Source organism: Hirundo rustica, chromosome 21 (assembly GCF_015227805.2).
Source record: "Hirundo rustica isolate bHirRus1 chromosome 21, bHirRus1.pri.v3, whole genome shotgun sequence".
Classification (NCBI taxonomy): Eukaryota; Metazoa; Chordata; class Aves; order Passeriformes; family Hirundinidae; genus Hirundo; species Hirundo rustica.
This window is the reverse complement of record NC_053470.1, coordinates 90,382-108,315: the sequence shown is the minus strand read 5'-3', so window position 1 is coordinate 108,315 and position 17,934 is coordinate 90,382. Positions and strand designations below refer to the sequence as shown.

At 34.5% G+C, this 17,934-nt stretch overlaps 1 protein-coding gene across 4 annotated transcripts in view; it reads right to left on the bottom strand.

The window, feature by feature from the left end:
* Window positions 1-17,934, bottom strand: part of RPGRIP1L (RPGRIP1 like) — a 44,604-nt gene that overhangs the window by 9,995 nt on the left and 16,675 nt on the right. For 2 of the 4 annotated variants that reach the window (XM_040084011.2, XM_040084012.2), the window contains exons 10-20: window positions 16,392-16,531; window positions 14,079-14,185; window positions 13,825-13,875; window positions 13,254-13,433; window positions 12,483-12,600; window positions 10,896-11,348; window positions 9,676-9,827; window positions 8,118-8,201; window positions 4,293-4,464; window positions 3,043-3,170; window positions 444-627 (exon numbers count right to left, since the gene is read on the bottom strand). In XM_040084011.2, the coding sequence (XP_039939945.1) occupies window positions 444-627; window positions 3,043-3,170; window positions 4,293-4,464; window positions 8,118-8,201; window positions 9,676-9,827; window positions 10,896-11,348; window positions 12,483-12,600; window positions 13,254-13,433; window positions 13,825-13,875; window positions 14,079-14,185; window positions 16,392-16,531 (1,769 nt within the window). The remainder of the gene's footprint in view (window positions 1-443; window positions 628-3,042; window positions 3,171-4,292; window positions 4,465-8,117; window positions 8,202-9,675; window positions 9,828-10,895; window positions 11,349-12,482; window positions 12,601-13,253; window positions 13,434-13,824; window positions 13,876-14,078; window positions 14,186-16,391; window positions 16,532-17,934) is intronic. The other 2 variants (XM_058423221.1, XM_058423222.1) reach the window with 2 other exon arrangements.

The window sequence follows — 17,934 nt, the reverse complement described above, 5'->3', positions numbered from 1 at the left end:
ATGAATCAGTTGCCTTATAAAAAAGTCCAATTACATATTCTCTCTTTTCACTGTGTTTTAGATGTACAGGTTAAAATGTTTTTCTTTTGCTGTATCATCATGTACCGAAAGAAAAATTAGATCATCTTGCTCTTTTAAAAAGAATATATAGATTTTAGTTATGTATGGTTTAATTTTGAAATTTATGCACTACCAACATATTTAAGTCTGTTGCGATGTTACCATTTTATATACCAGCCTCCTTCAGCATTTCATTTCATACTTACCTCATTCCTTAAAAATCATTTCCGGTATTACCCAAAATATCTGGAAAATGGGCAAATAGAGTCAGCACATAGAGAAGTGCAACTATAATATATAGGAAGTAGGCTTTATTGCAGGTATTTTCACAAGACAGAATTTAGGAGAAGAACCAAGCCCGCTCAGGAATACAGCAGACTTACCAGTGCTATAGTTATAGTGAATCCGCTGACCACCTGTTGGTTTTGGAAGTGACAGTGGGGTCTCCTCTGCAAGGAAACCGTTTAATCTGCATTCTACAAACAGCTGCTGTATTGTTTCGTCTGCTGTAATTCGTGACTCAGTAAGACTGAGTGATGTAATTTTAATCCGGATTTTTTCAACTTCCTAGTTAAAAACAAAATATAATACAAATTATTTTTTGTTTCTTTAAGTTTTAGCACAAACATACGTACATACATATATATAAAATCAGCTTTTTAATATGATTAATACTTATTAACATATACAAAAGGAGAATCTAAAGCTCCAGGGTTTGTAGCTAAGACTGTTGTTGCAAGAAATACTGATGATTCAATGTTTAAAATATTTTTGCAGTAGTCGTAGTTATAATCTGCTGGTTTTCTTTATGTAAAAATGCTATCTGAACCACAAATTTCAGCTGTCATCATTTTTACCTACACAGCAAAGTGATCCTATAACTGCTTAAAATACTGTCAGTAATACAAGGTACCAAAGTTTTCTAAATAAAAGAGAATTGTTAGTACCTACTGCAGATTATACTACAAACAGTCCAATAAAAATCCACCAAATCACAAAATTGTTAGGCATGTAAAGTAATAATTTATTTGTAAAGAATTCAACCTCAAATAATGAACTATGTGATAATCAAAGTAATATCCCAATTTTTCTTCACCAGAACCTTCTCTGATTATCTTTAACGGAAATTATGTTTTCCTGTTCCTTATAGGGTTCTTCAACGAGCAAACAGAATACACTGAAAATAGAAATATTATTTTTTTTTTTTACTTATTTCTTTTCAATATATTACTTTCTTTTCATAACTTTATTGAAAATATTTCTTCTATATGGGAATATTTTGACAATTTTTATTTCTAAACTTAAATCACTTGAAGTACTAAATCGCATTCAAAGTATTAGCTTTCTACATTCATTCCAAACTCCAAATTAATGTTCTTATTTAATATGGAGATAGCTTACATTTTGCTGAGCAAATTATAAACTATTAAAATGAAAAGCAATGTATCCTATTGTAAAAATATCCACCACACAGAACAATTTCCATTGCTGTCAAGTTCTTTCAAGCGTTTGATGAAATAATTTCACCCCCTCCTTTCAAAAGACTTTTCCTTTTATTATGTATCCTGTGACATTTTAACTAAAAATCCAAACCTGGATCAATATTTCAATAAAGTTCTTTCACTATTCAGCAGGTTCATGGAAATTCTACTAGGATGACAGAAAAAATTCCACACCATTCTGTCTCTACTAATACAGATACATGGCTTTAGCAATTTTTTTTCCCTAAAATCTAGTAAATTAAATAGCTACCAAATGTCATTCAAGTCTTTGACTTGAGTGTGCTTTTCATATTAAAATTTATAAATTAAATGAAACAAAATGAAGTATTTTATGATCAAGACAAGAAGAAAAAATAAAGAAGCAAGTGAAACAACTCGACTCTGGAAAATTTCTTAGACATGCCTTATAATCAATATATCTAAGAAATACTCATGAATTGTCTAATTTGCAACATACAAAAAAACCCTGGTATGATTTTAAATTATTTACCCAGTCTGGCATACAATTCAGATTTGTAGGAAAATTAACACAATGATCTCCATTATTTAGAGTATTTGAGTACCAGCAAGATAATTATCTCAAAAGATAAAAGGCAGTGATTTTCAAGTAAAGTAACGTGTATTTTTAAAACCCAACTTTTATCACACATGTTGCCTTAATAATGTATAGCTTTTCCTGTTGTTATTACCATTCATGAACATGCTCATTGTTACCGAAGAACAGATCAATGGAGTGACGTAGGAACTGATGAATAGGAAATTAATCATACAAAATCCTCTCAGAATTGTTCTTAAATAATTTTGCTAAAATATAACACAGGATGACTAGAAAGGTACAGAGCAACTGTATTATAGTTTGACTTAACAGTGATTACTAGTATTCATTTTAGTTCTCAAAAGTATATGTGGAATTTTTTAACATTAAATAATGCAATCTTCAAAAGCTCCTTCTGTATTTTTCTGAAGAACATATAAGTGACAGTGTTTCTAGAAACCAACCGTAGCTGAAGTCATGTAGCTTCTTTAAGATGTACTTTCTGCAGCTTAAAAAAAAAAAAGGAGGAGTATTTCTTATACATGTTTCTTGTTGCTAGTTACTTTGAAAGATACCACATAGCCTTGAAAAGAGCACTACAAAAAATAAAACTAACTCTAGGATATCACATTGCAGAACATTAAAACCTGTTAATTTTAAGTACCAATTTTATGGTTAAGATTGTTCGGTCAATGTTAGATTTGAAAGTGAGATTTTTTTTTTTTTGAGAACTGTCCTATTGAAATATGGTTCAAAGTAAATTTTCCAAATTTATATTATGTCGTGGTATTTTGTATGTATGATTTCAAGTCCTGAATTGCTGGTTTTAAGAATAAGTCAAGAGACTTGATACTGTACATGTACAGCTTCATTGAAAACTAATGTTAGGTACAGCAAAGCTACTCTTAGACGACATTAGGCTTAAAATACTTTTCTCAGTCTTACCAAATAATTGCCACGTATACTCTGACTCAGCTGTTTAATATTTGTGGATACTGGACTTGAAATAATACAGTCATCACTGTCGGTTTTTATTGATTCAACAGCATCATCCTCTTGATGATCTTCTTGATCTTAAAAAAAAAAAAAAAAAAAAAAAAAAAAAAAATCAATGCAGGTAACACCCACTATATTTTAGACCACCTAAGACTTAGTAAGAAATCTGATAGCAATAAATTTCCTTTTCCAATATAAGAAGAGTAAGTGCCAGCTAAGTATTTTCTTCCTTGAAGGAGATTACCACTGTGAATCAATCACCTTTAGAGTCATCTAATCTGTATTTTTCCTGGTTTGTTAAAAAAATAGTAAAGTTTTCCAAATGCAAGGTGGCAAATAGAGTTAGTCCTGTAATGAACTAAGTATGCACAACTTTATTTAGCTTTATTTATGAATATGAATGTTAGCTTTATTTAAGAATATGGCCTGAATTTGTTGATTTCCTCTGACCTCCTTTAACATCATGCATATGTAAAAGAAGAATGCACCTTTTTTCTTTAATAAAAAAGTAGTTTTGTACGCAGGTGCATTATTTTCTGGAACATTCTAGAGCATTTTTCAATTTTTTATGTTTACTTGTTTCCAGCTTTTGCATAAGAATTCATTAAAAAGATTGGAAAAACATGCAGTAAGTTTTTCCAATCGTTTTAATGAATTCTTATGCAAAAGCTACAAACAACTAAACATAGAATTTTAGCATTCTGCTTCTGCTTTTATTTTAAACTTGGTATCATGGACTTGGTTATTGCCATAATAAACAGTTTAAGCTCGGAGGTGGAAGAGGATGACCTGGCTTTTATAATCTTTAAATAAATATAACAACTTAATGTCACATATGTGATATGGCATACTAGAGCCCTCTCACTGTCTGAAAGGATTGCAGTATCAGCACTGGCAGTTATCTGCAGACAAAAAGAGGATATTCATTAAAATAATCTTTGGATTCCAGTTCTAAGGGAGAATATGAAGACATTTAAAATAGAAGCCAGGTTTCCTTTACTATTTTACAAATCTAAGTCATATATGAGATTTTTGGGAAGAAAACACATCCACCACTCAGCTTCAGCCATAAAGTAAACCAGGATATAATTTATGTCATGAAGTTTCTCATAGTGAGGCAGCTTCCACTACTAGTAAGAAATGGAAAGAGACAGATTTTTCAGAAAATACAGCTACTTATTAATAACAATGAATTCTACCTTCTGGCTCCAATTCTTCAATTATTTCTGTCTCATCTCTAGAAGTAATCAATGTTTGGTCAGCCAACTGCTTCTCAGACAGACGAGAGAGCTCTTCTTTTTCCTGCTGAATTTCTTCAGCCATCTCCTTCACTTTGTCACCTGCCAGCTGTTTAGCCTCCTGTACCCCATGCTACAGAAAAAGATAAACTTACAGTCTTTATAAAAGTCCTTGAATAGCAGAAGTTACTAAAGTTCAAAGCTTGAAGAGTTACGGCCCTTGTTCATTATCCAGAGCCTTTTAACAGTTGTATTTGTTATGCAGTGCAGGAAGCAATGAGAATGTGTCAACTTCTGTAACATATAATTCGTACAGCAGAAAGACATTTATCTAACCATATTTGTGAAAACATAACTATTATAATAATATTGTATCTGTCAACATATACACAGCCTGTTTAATTTCCAGATTAATTTATATTTAATCTTTTTCTACAAGTTCTCCAAGACTCAGTCTTGAAGAAACCCCAAAACACACAGAAAACACCACCACTGCCTTATTCACTTAACAATTTTCTAACTTATACAGTATTTTCTATCTCAAAAGCAAACTAATATAATATAAAAATAGAATCAGTTTTGCTACACAATATAAACATGTCATCTAAGGTAAAATATCTTCCGTGCACAATGTACTCTGAAGTAATCTTATTTTTTTCCTTCTCTTTGAGTTCAATTACACAGAACAGTACCTCATCAGTGGATACTGCACTACAGACAAGGCACCTTCCATGAAAATTTGCACTGCTTTACTACCTGTGTGTTATTTATTATCCAACAATTCTCCTGTACGACTCAATTTTTCACAGAGGCACTAATGCCTCACCTCCCACACTCAGAATCCATGAAAAAACTTTCAGCTGCCCACAGAACATCCGACTTTTCCAAAACTGCACCTGAAGAATTATTTCTGTTCTAACACATTTGGAGCCACACAAAGAAAAGCAATGTTAACAAACAAAATAGAGCCTTGTTCTATAAATCAAAATTATCCTAGAAGTTTTCAGGTCATAGAAAACTGGCTTTGTGTCTTATATTCGTTTTTGTTATAGATGTGTCATAACCACTGTGTTTTATACAATGTTTAGCCATTCTTCTTAATTCCTGCAGTGACAGAGTTGCACTTTCTGGATGAAAGTTTCACAGAGAACATTTTTTGATTATTCTAATTGACCAACACCACCTGATATGGTCAGAGAGAGACTTTTCTCAATCAAAGTGCCAGATGAGTTTTCAAGTAGGAAAGTAAAAGTAAGGTAAGAGCCAGTGATTAAACACTGTTATACCATTAGAAACAACAGTATACCACTAGAAACTACAGTTTTCCAATCTGCCACAACTTACTTTTACAACCAGTTGGGCCAACACAAAATACAATATTTAATACTATTTAATACTTTTCTTCTCCTTGAAATGGTACATACTGTGGTGGTGCATCCCTCCTACATCATCCACAGTCCTGCTCTGTGATCTCAGACACTCCTTAAAAGCCAGCTCAGCAGTGGAGTATCTCGACCCTGTCAGACAAATTGTGAGGCACCGCCAGATTGTACCAGGAGCTCTGGCATGGTCTAAGTGGGCACAAACAGAAACATCAGCTGCCTAACCAAGGTGGAAAACAAAGGACAAAGAATTGTCTTTTTCAACCTTGGTAAACCATTTACCTGAATTGTAGCCTGAGTATAATGGTATCATTGCTGCTGCACTTTGGGAAAAAAGACCATGAGCAATTGATTCATGTTTTGGCCAATAGGGAAACTGATGACCAACATCAACCATCTTGCAACCCTATAAACAGCAATCCTGAGTGAAACCCTCTGAGCTCTCCTGGACAGCAGTGGCTCCACTACACTATCCATTCTGAGTGGGGCCCCTCAGAGCTTGCATACCCCCAGGTCTGTGATATCTGAAAGACTGTCACTGACAATGAAGCCTGGGCTGATAACACACATTTCCACATTCTTTGAGGTGTAAGCTTTGCCAGCTGGGAAATACAAAGGGATTTGATGCTAGTATTTCACTGAACCCAAGAAGAACTTTTGATAGCTAAATTTACACACATAGGCCTGCACATAATTTTACCTGTGTGCATGTGAATTGATTTTGGTATGAATGTTACTATCTCAAATCTGTAGTTAAGTCATCATTATAATTGTAGTGAACCCCATGGAATTGCAGTTTAAGTGGTAAAGTACTCCCATATTATTTTCAAATACAGAGCCCTAAGTTAGAAATAAAACAAGGGGAAGCCTTTAATATATAGTAGACAATTAATATACGAAAGTAGGTATAGATTTGCTGGGGAGGAGTATTTGGACAGAAGACATCCTCCTTTGCCTCCCTGCATTAGCATCACTGGTTCTATCCTGTGCTATAGCTTCTACAGATGAGGCTGGACAATTCTTACAAGCAGTTTGGGTGAGTCAAACCATTCATCCCACTTTTTAGTGAGTCTCCTTTTCTATTTGCTTCAGCATATATCACATTGATAAGAACTTTTATTAAGAACTAGATTCTCTCCTATTCAGAAAATTAACTGGAAAATGAAACAGACTTCCCCTTTTAATCTGTCGAATGTTTTTTCTGCATGGACACTTTCTTGCTATTTCATCACAAGACTTAGACATCCGAGAAGGCCCAACTGTTTCATTACTTAGGCCTAATAGTACTTTGTCTTTCACCAGACAATGAGGTTTAGATTTTAAAAACATCTAGAGGAGCTGCCAGCCCAGCAATGAATACATCTGATGGAGATCAAGTAGCTGTCTCACTTAGAAAATCCTAGTTTGTGAAAAATTGTCAAACTTTGAGATGTTACTGTTTGAACAGCTGAAGATATTTAGTGTGTGCAACTATCCAGCTAACATTTCAATTTTTCGTATCTAAGCTCTCAAAAGATTAGATTATATTTTTATCTTTTAAAGTTAATAAATGCAACAGATTTAATTATTTCTAGTCTATACTGTATAGTCTCAGTTAAGTTCTAGTTATAGTAAACTAAAGCTGTTAATTGAAAATTGATGTTACCTTTTCAAAGAATAAAATTTATGAAAGGAAAAAACCCACTAGTTTTTAATTAATGCAATATTATTAATATTATATGTAATATATAAACATAACCTTTTATAACTGCCTGATAAAGAACCTACTGGATTTACTTAAAAGACTAAACATAACCTATTCTTAGCTCTCTGAATGCAAATTATTTCAGATGAAAATTTACACAATGCAGCAAATATATTTGTGTTAGTTCCATGCAGACTCTCTAAGGCTCTGGAAGGATGTACAGATGACAGTGTATCCCAAGTTAAGAAGTATAATTATTTTCAGAATGTGTGCAATCTCAGCTGTTAAACTTCATTTTAGAGGTGATTCCTTTGCCCAACAATCAGGATCTGCTTGGATCAAGCTGGTTTCTACAGAGCCATTTATATGCAGTGCAAGTGGTACACTGTAGAAAGACATTTGAATAACGCAGAGAGCTGAGAAACACAGTGCCGAGCAAACTTATTGGTCCTGGTAGAATCTGCCCTAAGCCAGTAGAAACTGAAGCTTGTGAGCTGTGGAGGATATGAAGCAGTTCTGAGGGAGTCACACAAATATCACTGCATTGTGTCCTCCACCTATATGCAGTACTATGCTATCATTCATTGCCTGGGACATCCCAGTATTGTGCTGCTAAAATAATACAGTGTTCTTGATTATTAGTTCTACAAATTGCCCATATGGAGCCATAAGCAGCTTTTCATGTTTTCAACATGCATGACAGAAATACTTAGAACTTACTGCCATCTGTATTGTACTAAGATCCAGAAAAGAGACTCTCTTGTGTGCTTGAGCTGCACGCTGCTTCATTTTGAGTGTTGGTGTCTGTAATAAACAAATATATTGAAGATCATTTATTGCCATCTTATTTTACAGTAAATTATGAGGAAGCCTAATTTTTTTCAAAGCCAAATCTAATGGCACTAAATTCACTTCTAATCAGACACAGTTTAACAGAACTCATTCACAACATACTTCTCAGATTACATCATGGCACCCATGCAGATTCTATATATAATATAAATTTACATTATGGAACAATATAAAACATTAGAGTTACTCCAGACAGAGTATTTTAAACAGCTCAGGTTAAAAAAAGTCCGCTAAAAACTCTACTATTTTAATTTATACATTTCAACCTGCTTGCTTTTATTTCTTAAACAACTGTTAAAGATGTCCGAAAGTCTCTTCATTTTCTGTGGCCCATATTTAAATGTGATTGTACAGTGAATTATATTGTCAAAATTCTCTCCAATATCCAGCTAAAAAACCCAGTAAAAAGCCCAATGTGAAGGAATCTCAGTCTCATAATACTCCAACGTTATGAACTTCAAGACCTTTTTGAGCAACTGCTTCACCCATTCTACGGATCCAACACCTAGTTGGTTTAAAATTCATGAGTATGATACTAAAACATCTGTCACTTACAGCTCAAGAAATTGAAATATAATGTCAAATGTTCTAGTGACAATTTCAGTAAAAATAAATAACTAATCTTAAGACTTTGCCTCTTCAGACAAGGTATAATTCAACTGGTTCTTGATCTCTTTATATGAAAAACTGCTAACATTTTCCAGTTCAAGAATCTTTAGCTATATTACACTTTGAACATATCAAGACTTGACCTAAGCTATTTGAACTTAAAAAGAAAGAATTGAACAGTTTATCAAAACTTTCACAGAATCACAGAATGGCTTGGATTGGAAGGGAACTTAAAATTTAGTCCCAAACTCCCTGCCATGGGCAGGGACATCCTCCACTAGACCAGGTGCTCCAATCCCTGTCCAGCCTGGCCTTGGACATTTGCAGGGATGGGGCAGCCCCAGCTTTTCTGGGCAACCTGTGCCAGTCAAAGGAGCTGTGTCAGGAGAGGGATAGGTTGGACATCAGGAACAGGTTCTCTCTACAGAGGGTGGTCGGGCACTGAACGAGTTTCCCAGGGAATGGTCATGGCCCTTGGGGCCATGACCAGAGCTCCACAAGCATTTGGACAATGCTCTCAGGCACAGGGCAGGATTGCTGGGGTGTCTGTGTAGGACCAGGAGTTCCACTCAATGATCCTGATGGGTGCCTTCTGACTCAGCCTATTCTATGATTCTATGAAGAATTTCTGCCTTCTCATCTAAACCAACTTTCTCTGAGTCTGAAGTCATTCCCCCTTGTTCTGTGCCCTTGTAAAAAGCCTCTCTCCATCTTTCTTGTAGGCTTCCTCAGGTACTGGAAGGCCGCAGGTACGTCACCCTGAAGCTTCTCTTCTCCATGAAGCAATTCTCTCTATCAAGTATAGACCCAAACATACCTTGGATGGTTGTTCATGTTCCCTAAAACTGGATGTTATATATCCCAGAGCCTTTGACCTCTGTTTGTAGGGAATAATTGCTTGGTCCATAGGAACTTGTAACCTGATCCAGTATTCTACAGTACCATAATTTTGAATGTGTCCTGTTTTTCCTAAGGAATAAATAGGGGATTGCATTAATTTTCTTTTCAATATTAAGGTATGTTACTCAAAAGCTAGGAAAAAACACAAATTAAAGATTTATAGAATAGCCACAAGTTAAAGATCATGCCTATGTATTACACCAGCGCTTGTGACGGGAGAGCTGTAGTTCATGTTAGAAACCGAAACAACAACTCAGGCTCCCCTTGTATTATCCAAAATCAAAACATGACCATTTTTCCCTACTTACATTTTTACTACAGGGTCAAATAGAAGTTCAATATTTTTATCTCCTTAAGGCAAATAAAGGTTAGGACAGTTTTGTATGTTAACAATTAGAAGAGTCCCAAAAAGTGGTATGCAATTTAAATTACTGGCAAAAGTACCACTTTACAATGCCTTATTAAACCAGATTCCCTACAACAGTGGGTATTTAAGAGGTCACTGAATATGCTGATCTGACAAAATGTTTCTAGAAGAAAAAGCAGCATAGAACATTCAATACTTCTTAAAACTGTCTTGTCCAGAATACCTTAAAATTATTTTAGTATAATGAATATGAATGTGCCTAAAATAATACACAAAATGTAAATAAACACCCTCCTAGATTATGCTACTATAGGAATATTATTAACCATAATCACCATAATCTGTACCATTTTTACTATTATATGGTGACCTTTGTCTTACCAGTTTAGATTACACCATTTCTTCCTATGTTTATTGAAAAGGAACGACAAAACATACTTATGACATTCAGGCCAGATATAAAGCACTGATGTTTGATATGGGCAAAGTGGGGGTGCCTCTTGTTTAGGGTTTTTTTCTCCTCTTACCCTGTGGCTATAAGCCATTATGGACAAAATTGCACTCATCCCAGCTTTCCACAAGTGTTGGTAGAATCATAAGAACACGCCGCACATCCAACAGAAAATAGCATTCTTGTAAGCACTTTTTTTTTTTTCTTTTGAAATAGTAATGCGAAAATTAATTTTTGGAAATATGCAAATATGCATTATTTATCGCATGCAATACAGTGATACATAATGAAACAGAATACTTTGTGATATATTAACTACCAACTAAATTTGCTGTGTTGTAGATCTTGCCGTTGTTTTCCAAGATTTCATGGAACTTAAGCTGACAAGAAGCAATTGTTTCATAATCTATGCCGTACGCACGATGAACCTCAAGTGTGATGCTGTTTTCCTGTATGTAGTGAAAGAAGCTGTCATCAGACTGCAGAAGAAACTGAGAAGTGAAGTCATATGATGGGGCGTTCCCATGAACTACTGGGGTTATCTGAAGTTCAAAGTCATAAAATGCGTAAGTACAAAAGGTCGCAGGTTCCCAGTCACCGAAAGCGTGCATAGCTTCAGAAGAGAAGATCACTTTGCTGATATGAATTTCAAACAGGTTCTCTCCTCTTTCTAAATGAACAGTTTCAACAAATCCACCCACTGGATCACATGGCAATACTTCTGATCTGGACTTAAGTGGTTTTGTATCATAGACAATGTCTTTTAGTTGGGCTGCAACAGATGAAATAGAGCTATAATATGATGGTCTTTTAAAAAATCAAATACAATTAATGACTGAGAACAAATGATAAAAGCATAATTCAATTACATTAATAATGTAATAATGCCATAAAGGCATTACCAAAAAGAATTCATACACTGAATTCCTGCTGAGCACACTGACAACAGTCAAGAGTATTTCCTCAATGAGCTGCCTCAGTATACAGAGACACAGTAGGCCCCTAGCAGTTATTATCAGGTTATAAGGGAGTTAAAAAGCAAAAATTCAGAAGTCTTATGCAATATTCAAAGTAAGTATCACAGTGCAAACGTAACAGAGATTTAAGATGCATGTTTTTGTACAGTTGATCTAAATTTGCCAGAGACAGAAATAATATATCTGACTTTAAATATCTATTATATCTTGTGTGGACAGAACTATCAGCAAAGACCTTCGTATGCTTCCCAGCCTCAGGTGGTAAGTGGTTAGTAAGTGGCTAACACAGGTTGGATGGGGCTCTGAGTAGTCTTCTAGTGGGAAGTGTCCTGCCCCTGGCAGGGGTTTGGAACAAGATGGGTTCCAACCCAAGCCATTCTGGGATTATATGATTCTAAGAAATCAAAATACATGCTTACAGAATTAGGACATAAACCATGATGCAGTAGATGCAACCTGATGACAAAATGTGAAAACTGTTTCAACATCAGAGTTTGTAAAATATCCTATTTGAGGCTTCCTATGCACCTTTTACACAGTGAAGGCACTAAGAAATACTTGAAACTCATTCTGTTTAAATACTATGTCAGTAGATTATAACAAGACTTGACGGATTTTAGTAGCACAAAGTAATTCTGTAATGATAGCACTGCAAAGTAAAAGGCTGACCATAAAAGTATGATTTATTAAAAAAAACCTAAGTTTGGTAATTTTATTCTTATTCAGCAATAGCTGCAGTATAAAAATACTGTTGGATTTGTCATTTAAGTCAATAGAAATTAACTGGAATAAATAGCTTTCCATGAAAGAACTGACCTTTCTACCAGCTTTAGGAATGGAAAAATGTTTCAACTGGAGAAAAAATTTACAACAGTAATTTGAAAGAGATAAAATATAGATTTAAAAAACAGAATATAATTTAAAGATACCTTCTAGTTTTCTGATACGTGCAGCTCTAATATCGAGAAGATGGCTATATTGTTCCAGTTTTAACTCACAGTCTTTCTGTAGACTTTCCATCTTTCTTGTCATTGTTTCTACTTCAGTCTGAAAAAAAATTGCATGTAAAAAGAACTTCTGAGCATTGTCTCTACTGATGTTGCACATGCTTTTGGCTGCAAGTTAAAATACAGCTAGATTTGAGAAAATAACATTTACAGTATGCAAAAATGGCAGCAGTTTCTCATTTATCAATACAACAAATCAGTTCTAATTTCAGCAAAATCTAAAAACATCATGAGGAAAAACAGAGTAGCTTTGGTTTTAGGACAATATACCTAACCATTTCTTTAATGATTTTGTTATTTTAAATGCTAATTAAATGAATGAAAAGACAAAAAATGATCTGCAATACTCCAAGAGTGGAATTAGAAAGAAGACAGTGAAAGCAGAGTGGTATGGAAAAGGAAGCTTATTTGATAAGCACATTTACTATGTTACCTGTGAAGACCTGGCAGGTGCTCAGAGATAATCCCAAGAAGGCACAGTCTGAGGGTTAAGGGCAGGATGAGCTAAAAGACTACAGTTTAGAGTCACTTGGACGACAATACCTTCAGCAACAGCAGATTTTATGTTTGTTTCCCTATGCACAGACTGGCTTTGTTGTTGAATTTGCAAGTCTTAATTATTACAAGTGTCAGAGCTACAAAGGTTAAAATGTTATTATCAGGTTATTTTCTACTGGGAGTAGAGTTTAGTACCTGGTAATCTTTGCTAATTTTGTGCTGCACAAGTAACAAATTCCTTGTCTTTTCAAGTTCTTGCACTGTTTCCGCATGTGTTAACTGCAGCTCCTGCATGGAGTGTTGTAAATCTTTATGGATATCATCTTCCACTTTTTCTAAGAACAGAAGGTCCATATTCTTTTGCTGCTTTCGATCCTGGAGCACATTTGAAAAATTGCTAGAAAAGACTTTTGCAAAAGATGTCCATGTATTTGTGCCAAAATGCAACACTGGCATATCCTTTTGGTACAACAGTAAGCAGAACTTTATAAACTTTAAGCACATGGTAACACAAAAAGAGGAATGAGGTAGACTAGAATGTATCGGGATTTGAGCTTGAAACATTACAACTACTAAAACATGCTTGCATAATTCAGCCCTTGAAAATTACAGGTGTGTAGAAACACAGCAAACCCAACAAACCAACAAAAACCCCTTGCACAAACAAGAAAATAAGAGAATGCAAAATACAGAATTCTAGAATGGTTTGGGTTGAAAGGGATTCTAAATATCATCTAGTTCCAACCCCTCATTCTTTGTAAGTTACCTTTATGAGGGTTTCATTAAGTTCTGCCACACCAAGATCACCTTCCTGAAACTTAATGGAAAGGTGTTATCAGACGTGAATCGAAGAAATAAATTCAGAAAAACAAGATACATTCTCACTAGACATGATATTTTGCTTGATAGCATGAATAAATAAACACTTATTTTTCTATATTCTTTGACTTTTAAGAAGTATCTGCACTATGCATAAAACATAGGTTTTTTTCTCATATTTGAAACAAAAATATAGTTCACCTTGGTCAAAAACTTCACTTGATTTTTCAGATCTTCTAGTTGCTCCTTTTGTTCCAGGTAGCGTAACTGCAAGTCTTTGTTGTCCTGCATTAGTTTTTCCTTTTGGTCTTGATATAGAAGAACAAAATATTACACTTAATTAAACATAGTTTAAAAAATTACAAACTTGATTTTCTCATATTAACATATGCATGAAATTTTCATTACAAAATCCAGAAACTAATGTATTTTGCATGGGGAAATCTTCATGTCCCTGTTCTGATTAGGACAGGGTTAATTTTTGCAAGATGTCAGCTTTCACTGACACAATAAATACTTCTCTGATAAGACAACCATAAAAAAACCTGTACTTAGCAAATAGTGTACTCTGTAAAACCGTACTATATGAACAATAAATGCAGCAATGCATAACATTTTATTCATGTAAAATAAGAAGCATTTAGACAATTAAGTAAACACGTACACTGTATGAATTTATGAATGCCAAAAATCCTTGCTATAGGAATCGTTTCAAATTAGATCTTGTATTAACTTATCTCAGTCTTTTAAAGTCTGCATGAAACACTACTGTTAGTAAGCTTCAATGAACATGAACCAAACAGCTATTGTAAATGATGGCTGAGAATCTGGGAGATACTGATAAGACAAGAAACATGAGAATAAAATGTCTAATGGAAATAAGACTGATGGAAAGGTAATATAGCTTTTGCAAGTACCATATTAAGAAAAAAACCCAAAACATAGTTAGAGTGTTATTCTATATCTGTCTAAATACATTTCTTTTAAGTATTACAAAGCATATGATGATGTTATGGCCAGAAAAATACTACTAAAACATTCAGATCAAATTACAGGGAAATACAGAAAGAGGACATGTAAAATGTCAAGATGATATTGGTCTCCTGTAGCATTAAGAATTTTCAAGGTGTCATTTATTTTACCATCTTTTTTAGACCTGGAAAAGTAGTTTGGGAAAAAGATTCATATGACAAACTACAAAGAATAGACAAGCCATTATTTTTACACTAGTTCTAGGCAGTATGTTATGACAAACATTAATTTCAATTCTCCTACTGAATTCAAACAGAAGTGTGCAGCAAAGGCAGATACTCTGAAATACATGACTGAAGAAAGTTATACTGCCTACGTTTTGTGAAAGACAGAGCTGTAATCAAATTTTAGATACAGAGGCCTAGAAGGATATTAGAATATCTACTCCAGCTGCAGTAAGTCAATTCACAAGAAATTGGAAGTGTAGTACACTGGTGTTTCAGTGTATCTGGGGAAGGGATGGTAACACTTGACAGTTAAACATAATGCCCACAGGAAGGAAAGAAGATGGAATGCCCATTTTTTCATAATCATGCTACGAGAAACAACTGTTACTACATCATAACTTCATAATAATGTAGCTAAGGCATCTTTATTTTAGTATGAGTTAAGACTAATTTTGCAAACACTTGCTGTGGTCAAATAAAATGTTTAAATATTCAGTCTGGCATTTGAAGTCAGCAGAGCTACTGAGAATCCTAATGTTAAGCCCATACTGACCCCAAGCCATAATCATAAGAATTATTCACAACAAGTTGGCCCACTTCATTCCTTTAAATTGTTCACAGAAATACACATCTTAAAACTACACATTTGAAGAATCAACTCTAAACTAAATATTTTCACTTTCTACCTGTGCTTGTCTTTTGTAAATTATATACTGCTACAGTAATCAGTGTTGAGATAAAGATTGCAAGGTCAGTATTCGCTAAGAAGTTTTCCTAGAGCATGAAGAAAACATATAAAATAATCTGTTCATTAGATTAAAAGAAAACTGTGTTATTTTAAATGTACAATGCTGTAAATAAAAGTTAGTATATACTGAAAATATGAACAAATTCTGAATTAATGGAATTGAAAGACAAATGTCACCACGGGCCTATATGGGCTCCATGCAGCTTTGTACAGTGAACAGAATAGTGGTTTATAATTTGGGAGAGACTGTCAGGAGTCTCTTTTCCATAAGAACTTTCAGTGTAGAGAAGAGAAGAAATACCGAATAAAGAGTAAATACAAATCCAACAAATGACGAATGAAAGCAGTTGAAATTATATGAGCCTCATTCAGCCCATATTATGTATTGGGTCAATTTTAGCACTTAACAGATAGTCATAACTTAGGTATATTTAGCAAATGTACACTTAAAACGCACCTTTGAAAACACCAGCAAGAGAGACTATGCTTTTCTGGGCAGTATATCTCAACTCCAATATGGGTATAATCTCACATATTGAGAAAATATTATTTTTTTGAGGAACATACCTCTTTCTACTTTGATCTTGTCAAGGATTTCATTTTTGTCTGCTAAATCAGTTTTGATAGCTGTCTCTAGTTTAGCAATTTGCAGTTTCAGTTGCTGTTCCTTTGATTTCCATTGCTGTTCAAGGGGCAGACTGAAGACACTGCGATAAAACATGTTATATGAAAACCAGCAGAAAACAATCAAGAAAAAAAGCAGCACAGAGACCACTGTCATCATGGCTGAGGAATTATGTAAACATACGCTGGTCTGCTGCTCTTGAAACCAAAGTGGCTCTCTCAGGCTGCATGCAGTTAAAAACATTAAAGATTTGTGGGATGAGCAAAGGAACCGGCCTTAATTTAGAGCTCCAAAGTTAAAACAAGTTGGTAGCATGCAACATTTGTGGGACAAGGAAATGAAATATGCATATCCAGATGGATATCCCAGAATAATCCACAACTGCAAACTCCAGCAAGTGACAATTACACCAGTTTGTTGTTTGTCGGTTTTTTTTATACAAACTGTCTTAATGCAGAGAATTGGGATAATCCGCCTGATTTCTTTTAAATTTCTGAGACATGCAGAACCTAAAGTCAGTTTCCTGGTCAAAGAAATGTTGACCACAAAGTGACAACAGTTTTCTCATACTCTAAAACAACAATTCTGTTACTGATTAAGACACACATATAAAGTAATCTTTCTCCTACTTGAAGAAAAAAGAATAGAAAAAAAAGTGGGAAAGAAATTAGAATAACTATTTTGCCTTTAGCATTATTTGCTTGTAAACTGCCAATCTATTTGCAAGGACTGCATGGATACAGAATCAGAACTGCTGAAACCACAACAAAATGTGTAACTCAGACTGAAATAAAAGTAACTAATATAATATAATATAATATAATATAATATAATATAATATAATATAATAATAGAATATATTATTTTATTTACAGTATAATTCCTTGCAGGTAAAAATAAAAAGCTATGGAATGTGCTTTCTTGTAACTTAGACAGTGAGTACTATGCTCTTCATATTACTGTTGTTCAATTCTTGCATTCTTATTGACTGGAAAAATGTCCATTTTAACAATTCATAAACCAGTTTATTCACTTATATATTCAGTTGTCTTGGGTTATGTAACAACAAAAAAAAGTGTATTCTATTTCATCTGTTGAAAGCTGTTGTGGAGATGTTTTTTCCTTATCTCTTGTAATTCCAGAGGGGAGGGGAACGGATGCCTTCTGATAATGGCCCAGCTATTAAACCCAGGTGGAGCAGTGTTTCTTATCTCTTTCACCACCCCTCCATCCTCCAGGGGGACATCTGCTGATAATGGGCCATTAGGGCCCACCAGTGACATGACACATTCCATCATCCCACTGGGAGATGTTCCACACAGTGGGGAGGAGCCAGCTGTTCCTAGCTAGATAAAAACTGGGACTGAAGACCACCAGGTTATCTGTTTTCTTCTACTGGACCCCTGGTGGAAGACCAGACCCACCTCATCCCCACTGGACTTTCTACAGGACCATCTCTACTCCACAGAACCACATCTGTTACTC